Source organism: Macrobrachium nipponense, chromosome 26, assembly GCF_015104395.2.
Source record: "Macrobrachium nipponense isolate FS-2020 chromosome 26, ASM1510439v2, whole genome shotgun sequence".
Classification (NCBI taxonomy): domain Eukaryota; kingdom Metazoa; phylum Arthropoda; class Malacostraca; order Decapoda; family Palaemonidae; genus Macrobrachium; species Macrobrachium nipponense.
In genome coordinates this window covers 52,955,963-52,966,856 of record NC_087215.1, presented here as the reverse complement: position 1 = coordinate 52,966,856, position 10,894 = coordinate 52,955,963, and the positions used below count along the sequence as shown (strand labels likewise).

The window sequence follows — 10,894 nt, the reverse complement described above, 5'->3', positions numbered from 1 at the left end:
TCCTGGAGGGAGGGTGTTCGTAGTCTCTCCTCGCCCCCCAGCTGCATTAACTTTTAACTTTTTACTTCATCTCTATTCCAGCTTCCTTTCTTCCATCTGGTATAGTGGTTAGTGTCGTGACTGTGTGCTTGTTCCATGTGAATAGGTTTCCTCTACTGAAATATAATAATAATAATAATCTTCTGTCCAACCTCTCCAACTATGACTCGTCTCTGTGACTTCTGGTTGCTCTGCCAGTGTCACTGTTGGATCCATTTACTCCATCTCATTCACTTATGGGCCGTTTTCATTACTGTACAAATACTTCAGCATCCGCTGGGACCTATGAGGACTGAACTTAGTGATACTGAAAAGGTTTGAAAGGTATAACAGGAGGAAAATCTCGCAGCTACACTATGAATCAATGGTTAGGAGAGGGTGAAAACTAGGAGGGAAGAGAATATGAACGGAGGTACAGTAAAAGGAATAAAAGGGGGGGTTGCAGCTGGGAGCCGAAAGGACACTGCAAAGAACCTTAAGTATTGCCTACAGTACGCCCTTGGTCTGAGAGCCTAGACTTTAGGAGACGTCAATTTCTCGATAATTAAACCATAAATAACCACTGCAAGATTTACTACAGATTCGGAAAAATCACAAACAAAACCGAAACATAAAGAGTACTGTAAAATTCTCTCCACACTTATAATTCATTCATAAAATGAGCATTTCGTGCGAATGGAGAGATGCCATTGTTATAATGACTGGCCGTAATCATACGAATTAAAAGGCACTAAACCGTAAAACGCGTTTGGATTTGCACTAGTATCGCCATTCTCAGAGATGGCCTCCTGAAATTACCACCAGGTGTCATGACGCGGGTCCTTGCGTCTATTCCAATTAAGCCTCAAAATATTGAAATGATTTTCATTACAAAAATCCTCGGGTAATTCTCACTGACAAAGAATAGAGGTTTCACCTGAAATGGCTGGGTAACCATAACGTCTGATTTGTGTGAATAATTTTCAAGTATGCGGCCGAATTTTACGATTGTTAATGGAACTGATATAGCTGTCTATTTGCATGATCTGATCATTGCCAGCTGTCATAAAATGAATATTGGAAATTAGAGAACACTTCGTGCCCTCACCTAATACGCAGGAATTGACAATAAAAAGTTAGTGGAATCAAACTCAATAAATAAAAAGTAATAAATAAAAAATAAACAAATAGGTATTTTTTTAAGCTTTGCAAGAGAGGGGGCTTTAAAACATAGAAGAAGAAGAAGAAGAAGAAGAAGACGACGACGAAGAGAGAGAGAGGTGTTGTATATCTCAAAGTAATCTCTCAGCTAAGTTCTGTCATCCCCAGGGGAACAGTTGATGGCAAAAATAAAAAGAAGTCATAATTCTCTCCTCGAAGAAACCCTCCTGCCATCCGAGATAAGGACTACGAGTTAGAAAATATGCTCGAATACAAGAAAAAGAAGAAGAAGAATAGAAAGATAAGAATAAGTTGAGGAGGTTAAAAAAATAATAACGAGAGGGAACAGTAAACATTGTTGAAGAGTAGTTAGAACAAGAGAACACAAGGAGGCATTGAGAAGCAACGGTGAAGATGGAATGAGATAAACAATATAAATATATAAGTATATAAGTATATAAGTATGTAAGTATATAATAAATAAATATATAATAAATATATAATAAACATTATTATATATATATATATATATATATATAATATATATATATATATATATATATATATATATATATATATATATATATATATATAGATAGATATATAGATATATATATATTATTCGGAGGTTGAAACCTATTCATATGGAACAAGCTCAAGGGGATCATTGACTTTAAATTCAAGCTACCAAAGAATATAGTGTTCATTACGAAGAAGTAAGATGTGGTAACGGGAAATAAAAAAGAAGAGTACTCAGATATTAAAAAAAAATAAATTGATAAATTAACAAATAATAAAAATGTATTAAAATACAAGGAGAATAGTATTAGGGTAGTAATGTATTGCGACTTCCCTCGAAGTTTTGAACTTCTGAAGTTCCAATTACAGGACTTCCTCTGGGAGGCTGTTCCACAGTCCAACAGTGTTAGGAAGAAAGGACCTCAGACTAAAGCCCCGTTCACACATTCATGTACCAAGTCACGCAAGAACGGAAATTGGTAGTTGGAAACTACTTACGAAAGTACTACAAAAATATCCCGAAATGCGTGTTTATGATCGTGTGCAATTGGGGCGGAGTCGGGAGCTCGTTACGAACCACAGTGTGGTGCATCCGTTGACATGGTTGGTATGCCTTTGGGGCAATGACGCGTGGTCCCCCGCTGCGGTTCCGATCCCACCAAGAACAGCATGGGTCCTCGAGAGGTTCAGGAACATACAGAACAACTTCACTGCTCCCCGGAGATCCATTTACGATGACTCCCGCTAATTTGGGTGTATAAAATGCTGTGCGGTGGGAATGCGGCATTACCTGGGTTCTGTGTCTGTTTGCTGGTGTAACAAGGACAAGGATGTCGTAAATGTTCTCCATTTTGATTTAGCAGCAGGGGAATACATATTGCTGCAGGTAGGCAGTGAATGGATCTGCAATCACACATGAGCAGCACAGACCTTTTGTCCCTAATGTATACCAACCGATGTACGATGGATTAACGTGAGGACATCGAGTGAGGTCATTACACATACAGCATACGTACGCGGGTGTTTCTTGCTCAGCCATGCACTACTTGTGGGGATGTAGCCTATTGTCATGGCAATTAAGAAAGAGTCCCGTCAATCTTGGGTGGTGCATAGGCTTTTTACGCAATACTTTGTACTTACAGTATGGCATCGTTATGTTGACTTACGACCATTGGCCTGTGACACATATCCACTTGATCACGCCGACAAACCACCCATTTAGCAACGTTTCATATGTGTGAACATGCGTGGGCTTGATACATGAATGTGTGATCTTAGCTTAAGGCTTATTTACACTAAGTCCAGTTGCATTCCGCTCCTGCTCCAGTCCCGGCCTGGTCCAATAACGTTACATGAATTTCAATGGAAGCATTCAAACTAGCGCTCACGGTCCACTCTTGCTCCGGTCACTTTCCCTTCAAAAGATATTTTGACTGGAGCGAGAGCAGAGCAAGAAGGGACTGAGCATCAGCGTGAACACAGTTGCAATGGCTCTGCAACTGCTCCACTTTAGTCAAGATTCAGCCTTCATATAAACAAGTAGTTTAACCATTTGTCCCATGAAAACATTATTTAGTCAAAAATGAAACACCACAATGGGATCATGCAAAAGGTAGGAAAATTAAAAAAAAAATCCTTTTATTCTAATCATCAATATAACGAGGATAGAAAGTGTGAAATTCTCTTTCACTCTTCCTATTGTACAACATACAATGAACCCAAAATTTCCTCCTTTTTTTACTTTGCTTTCTTTCTTCGTCATCATCATCAAGTGCAATGGCAATTATTATAAAAAAATCGGCTTGAGAAAAGCCAAACATCTTCCATAGCTGGTGGTGAGACTTCCTCTTGTGTTGAGGGAGAGGAAATGATGGGACTGGGAGCAGAACAAGAGCAGACCCAATGTCTGAACCAACAAGGGCCAAGCGCAGATCGAGAGCGGAGCGTAACCGCACCTATAGTGCTAATCAAGCCTTACTGAATATTGGTGTTGCTGTTCGGCGAATCTGGTTGCTCTTGGCAAATAAAGGGGATCGGAGGCCAATTGTGAATGTGAAAGATCTCTGTTGAAATACAACTAATGAAAAGGTGACAAACAAGAGACCATCTGTCGAGTGTCAAAGTCATAACTTCTACTAATAGGAAACAAAATCCTACCAATGTGAACTACTCTATCAAAGAGACTGATCGCTGGCAGAAGCACACATCCACACCAGATAACAATATTTTAGTAAATGTAAAACAGGTTGCATGGATTTTATCACTGTTATAAATATACAAGGTCTTATGAACTACCTAACTTTCATGCGGCATTTGCTGAACCTTTCATTAGATGTGAGTCAAAGGTAACACCTGGAATAGTTAAAGCTTCAGACTCGTTCAGAAAAGTTCCATCCACCTGAAGGGAAGGATGGGGTGGGAAATCTATACGACATCTGTTAATCAATAACATTTTCATTTTACTGGAGTTCAGCCTCATACCCCACTGACTACACCATTCCCTGATCTGGTCCAAGTCCTAGCTGAGGCTGAGAGTAACTTCATTTCTCAAAAGTGGAGACTTTACTACACCCACAAGTGTTGCATCTTCAGCATACTGAACAATCTTGTTTTCCAGACCAACAAACATATCACTTGAATACACTAATTTAACAGTGGAACTCCATACACAATAAGTCATGGTTTACTAACGATCCATTCACAGCAACTTACTGCTGCCTACCTGTGAGGAAATCTGAAAGTAATCCTAAATTAAATCCATCCACTTCAAGATTCTTGCGATTTATTGGACTGAAAGCAGCACTAAAATCTATCTGAATTACTCTGCACTCAAAACCATTATCAAGATTTCCTTGAAAATTATATGTCAAGTCTAAAAGAGCATAGCAGGTACTTAGCTGCTTCTTGTAGGCATATTGGCTATCAGCAGACAATCCTTTAGATTAAACATGCTTATATAGTGGCTTAAAGTAAGTTTTTCAGCAACGTTAGAGGGCACCGGGAGAGCAATTTGGTCATTTTTCTTGGCTGTATGGTAACTTCTATTTGCAGCACAGTGAGGCGAAACTCAAGAGAAATGGTGTAATTTTAATTGAATTTGGTCTGTTGGCCATGTTAGGCTCGTCTACATGTATCATCAAACCATGGCTGGACATTTGTCCTAAATTTAATGGCCTTTCTAGGAACATATCTAATTAAAATAGTAATCAGCATTTCATTTAACTTCTTAGGATCAGGATCTAATATATCATCTAAAATATTAAGTGCTTGACAAGATTCAATGACGTGATCCCAAAAGGCTCTGGATTTCAACCATGCTATTTTTCTAATAGTGGAATTGGATATACTGATTGGCAGATACGTAAATCTAACGGCGCAATGATCATAAGTGCCTCTATATTCACAGACCTTGGACTTCACAAAAACTGGAACAGCTGTGAATATGAGGTCTAACCTATTACCAGAAATGTGAGTGGGTTCCTCAATTAACTGGACAAAATCGTAGGATACACAGAACTCAAGATCTGACTGGCAATGTTCATCTTTGTAATATGAATTTAGCCACTCACTGTGCTTTGCATTTCAGTCTCCACAAATAACGAATGAAAGTTTTGAATGCTGTGACTGATCCATACTAATCTTCTCCAAAAAACAATCTATAAACCTCGTGTGCTTTTCCAACATCCATCAAAACGTTTTCATGGCTCTGTCTCGACGTAATTCTGTAAGCTTATTAAAAAGGCGGGTGTAAGATTCTTGATTTTTGTTTGGAAGCCGAGCAAACAATCGCGGAACACTAAATGAACGCACTTGAATATGAAGAGCGTACAACTATTAAAATGCAGTTGGGCAGCTTAAAAATTACATCACCTGCCCGGTGTTTTACATTCACTAAATCACCAAGCGCTTTATCAGTTATCTATCCACATAATTTTCACCACTATCAAACTGCAGGAAAAGTTCGCCACTCTCAGGGAACTTGTATTCATCGGGTATCTCATAACCAAATCGACTCTGAGGGATTGGAAGGGCACAGCATACCTTTGCGTGACGCCAGTTCTTGATATTGCGAATTCCATACGAAAAGGAGGACAAGTGAACCATTTAGTTTTATCAAGCTTTACACAGGTAGTCGCAATTAATGAACACATTCGTTTGAAAGGAGGTTGTGCCTTTAAGTCCGCTAAAATTTTGTGAACTTCGGGTTTTGATGCACATGATCTATGAAAATGGGCACCAACCTGCTTAATTATGGCATAATCTTCATCGTTTATCATGGCGTTGACTCGAGCTTTAAAGGACTTAATTTTGCATTTCTACGTACAAAACCGCAAGCAGTGTGGCGCGGCGGCGCAACAAATGAGGTAAGAACCCGCACAGTACTGCTCCACACCACACCACACCATGCACGGCCCGGTGCAGGTTCTTACCTCCCGTGCAGGAGTGATACGGCGGCGTGCGGTGCCCATGCGGTGGCGCCTTCATACACGATTAATACATGGCAGGCACATGTTGCGGGGCGTGCGGCGTGCGTGCGGCATGCGTGTGGCGTGCGTACGGCGCCTCCCTAGGTCGATTGTATGGAAGGTTGCCGCGGGCAGCCTGGGGAGGATAAAAGGGGCTGGACAGAACACGGGGGCATCATTCACACTCTGACAGCCTGTTGATACGTATACCCAGCCACTCTCGAGCCACTTGACATGAGGATACCTCTTCGGAAGAGCACCCCCAGGCCTACCCAGCAGTCCCAGGTCACCCAGGACACCCAGGACACTAGGACATCCAGCCTGCACAACCAGAGGAGACGTCTGACCACGAAGAGGAGCTGCCCGTAGAGCCGACCCTATCCTCACTTGTCGAAGTCCAGGACACCACAGGCCCGAGTGGTATAGTGCAGCCGAAGAAATGATACTGCCCCAGCAAGAAGGACATACAAGACTACCCGTTCACACCAGAGGACAAAGAGATCATCATCGAATTCATCAAGTCACACCCTACCTTATACGACAAGCGGGACAGGCAATGGTCCAATCTGGCAACGAATTTTACCAATTGCACCTTCCAGCAAGTTTGGAAGTACTTCGAGTCCTGCCATACCGACTTCGGGGAGATCGAAAAGAGGGAGCACAAGAGCTGGTTGGCTGCACAGCACATGACAGCATGGGAGGAGGATGTCATGACTACGTGGGCATTCCTGGGAGGTGTCATCGCCCACAAACCTACAATAGCAATCACTGCTCACCTGTATTCTCCCACAGAACCAACGCATAGGATTCCTCCAGTGCTGACATGTCAGGCCTGTCAGCAGCTTCGATCCAGCAGAGGAGACGACTGAAGCAGAAGAGATCTACCACATTGACAGAGGAGCGACGGCTATCCGCCGACACACCCGAATCGACTGAAGGACTGCAGACTCAACCGACTCAAATTATGACCAGCCTCAACACACTCATGCCACAAGCCCCGGACAATACTCATCGTGACATCACTGTATTCGTCCAATACTTGACTCAACGCTTGGAGTATGTACCTCGACGATACCAGAAGCCCTTCTTCGGGCAAGTTATCAGGCTTTGCCACAGTTTGGAGGGACACAAAGAAGAGGATGCCACGACTAAAGAGGCCATGGCTTGGGGGGGTTGTTCCCACTGGACGCCCACATGAGTTAAGAAAGGAACACAGACAAAACCAGGAAATTCCACAGCTTCTGCACTGCAACCGATTCGGGGATCATCACACCAGTGGTTCACATCTAAACCCCAACCTGTGTTCTTCCAATATGATCCCCTCCCTCAACAGCAGTCTCAGCAGCAGCAGTTCTCTCATCAGCAGGTGTACTCGACACAGGTGAGACGGGTATCGACACCACCATTCTTCCACAGTGGACGGTCGACACCACTGAACTTCTCCCCAAGACCTTCAACTTCTTTGCTGTCGCAGCTAGTCAACAGTCTCTTGGCAGACTTGCAGCCCCCTACCCCTGGCAGCAGTATTGCGACCCCCAAAGCTACTGCCGCAAACTTGACCATCTCCCCAGGTGAAAAGGAGGACATTGACCCCGACACAATGGAGTGATACAGTAACAAACAATGTATAAATAAACAAACTTTTATTTTGTTAATATTAAATGATGTTGTACATTTTATAGAATTCATAACTTTTCTATTTGTAATAAAGATGTTGAAATACTGACTTGCATTTACATTTTCCTTATTGATGCTTAATTTATATGTCATGATAATATATAGGATGATATGATTGGGTGAAATGAAATTGAATAATGAAAGAGCACGGCCATATAGAATAATAACATGAAGAAATATAACAGGAAATATAAAATGAAATATGAAATGTGCAATATGAAATAAATAGAACTCTGAAAATAACTAACCATAAAATGAAATTTAATAAAGAAAGAGCATGGCCATAAAGAATAATAACATGAAGAAATATAACAGGAAATCTAACATAAAATATGATATATGAAATATGAAATAGAGCTCGAAAAATAACTATAAAATGAAATGTAACATGAAATAAATAAGGCCATCAAATGATATAATAACATACAAGGTAAAGAACAATAATATAATATTGAGAACACGATCAAATGAACATGAACACATACAAATGATAATGAAACAACAATTAACATTGACTGGACATGGTTATTAACAGGTTAACAATGAAAAATCAATAACAGACTAATGACATATTGACTTCAGTTGATATGATATTTGCAGTTGAAAATGTTATGATATAAAACAAGTCACAACTTCATTTCCTTACATTCTATGCTTTTCATGTTCATTTTCTTACATTCTATGCTTTTCATGATCATTTTCTTACATTCTATGCTTTTTATGTTTGTTTAGTAAGTATTTTTGTTATGTCCATCATGTTTCTCATTTGTCTCATTATTCTCAATTATGTTATTATTACTTTCAGTTCATTATTTTCCAACATCATCTTTTATTTGCGCCAATCATCATTCCAATATTCTTTATTATATTAATATTGTTATTAGTTCTTAGGACAATACAAAAGTATGGTAGTATAAAACAATTATAAATACATCATGATCTTTATTTATAATTATGTACATTGGTTGGGTTAGGTCTTACATAGTTCTGGGTCCTCTAGTCGCCAGTAGCTGGTCGTCCTCGAGGAAGTACCATTCGCTCTTGCCATTCCACTGCACCTGCATCCGATGAGTAGTGCTGGGCCAGGTAATCTGACAGCTTTCGCTCGACGTGTGTAGTTCGGTCCCCTTCTTGCCTTAAGACGTTCCATGAGGTTCAGCAACTCCTGCCTCCAAGTACCTGGTGCGACATTAAGGTGTTGGTCCTCATGGTCGACGTCAGTGCCAGCACATGGGTAGCATTGCAGTGCCAGGTTGTGCATGACAAATGCGCACAAAGTTATCTTCTTTCAAACCTGTACATCCTGTTGTATCGTCGTCCCGAAGACTCTCCATCTCATTTGCAGCAGCCAGAATGCGTTTTCCACCACACAACAAGCGCAAGATAATCTGTAGCTGTATAGTCGTTCGGTGGGATCTTGTGATTGGTGGGAGTAGGGCTTCATCATCCATGACTTGAGAGCGAAGGCATCATCGGCGACTATGCGGAAGGGGATGGGTTTGTCATCGTTGGGCAGATTTCTGACTTGTGGGAGTCCTGCTCGATTGTATGTGATGGCCCTGGCCAGGTGGCACTTCTGCCAGGTTCCTCCATCCCCAGTACCTCCTACACCGACGTCTATGAACAGGAACCTGTATTTTGCATCGGAGAGGGCCATGAGGACGATGCTGTGGAACTTCTTGTAATTAAAGTGCAGTGATCCTCCAACTTTGGGTTTCTTGATCACGACATGCTTCCCATCCAGGGCTCCCACACAATTAAAGTAGTTCCACTTTGAGGTGAATCATTTTGCTACGTCGTTCCATTCTTCTGGCATCTTGGGGCACTTCATCACTTCTGGTTTGTATGTGTCGATAATGGCTTGGCAGACTAATAGGATGAACAGGCACATGGAACTCTTGGAGAGACGGAAGCTGTATTGGAGACTTGTATAGTCGTTCCCACTTGCCAGGTAGCAGAGAGTGACCGCCAACTTGAGTACCACCTCTTGTGCAATCCGCATTTTCGTGTCCTTCAAAATGGGCATCAGCCTTTCGACCATCTCCTTGAACAATTCAGGGTAGATGCATAGTATGTTCTTGTCCCCTTTGTGGTCCTCCTCGTTCAGTTCTTGTAGCAGCTGGTCGTAGTCTCCATGTAGTTGTCACAATGTCAACCACTTCCGAGCCCAAATCCGCCCTGCCTTGCCGTCCTTTCTGTGTATGTATGCAGGTGGGTGTGGTACTGTAGTACGTCTTCTCAACCCGTCAATGACCTGGACTGCACAGACACACAGGACAGCTACCAAAAATCTCTGGGTCTCCTGGGGTGAGAGGCTGTGGAGGTCCATAATCCATGCTGGCTGGGCATGGAATAAAGGATGTGCTTGGCAGGCCTCTATATATACCCCTGGTTCATATCTGACACGGTGTGGCACAGTGCATGTGCAACAATCATGCACCATTCCAAGTCATGTCTTGTGCACATGTGTGCGCACTCCGCAACAACATCGCAAGCCACCCGCAACACACCGCTACACTGAGTAATAAAGCTGCAAGAGGGCGTACCATGGCATAGCAGCACGCACCATAAAACCGCACCAACACTGTAACACTGCGCTAGACACCGCACCAACACTGTAACACCGCGCTAGACACCGCAACGTCACTGCAACAACACGCCGTAACATGCCCATAACACACCACACGGGTCCGCGGCACGCCGCCCAATAATGGTCCTTTTTACTCACACAATGTCAATTTTCTGGCGGCTTTTTGCGGACCCACTCCATAACTGCCCATAACACAAAAGTGTGTAGGTGTAAACCTACCTTAAGCCTTAGATCCATCAGCATTTCGTTTTTGTGCTTCATATATGTAATTCATACCATCCACAAGTTTCTTCCTTCCACGGACGCTGTTAAAACGTGAGGCCTGGTGTATGAATATTTCCTTTTAAAGTCACGAAAGAGACAGGATGATGTTAATGGATTACTGGAATACAAACCACTGAAATAATACTTTCAGTTAACTGTTTTACTCTATAAAAAATTAAACCAAATGGGGAAGAAAAAT

The 10,894-nt window shown here is 41.9% G+C and overlaps 1 protein-coding gene across 1 annotated transcript; it reads right to left on the bottom strand.

Annotated features, from left to right (window-relative positions):
• Positions 1 to 9,129: 9,129 nt before the first annotated feature.
• On the bottom strand, positions 9,130 to 9,498 carry LOC135199680 (uncharacterized). Its single transcript, XM_064227835.1, has one exon. The coding sequence runs from the start codon at positions 9,496 to 9,498 to the stop codon at positions 9,130 to 9,132; it is 369 nt and encodes a 122-aa protein (XP_064083905.1).
• Positions 9,499 to 10,894: the final 1,396 nt, after the last annotated feature.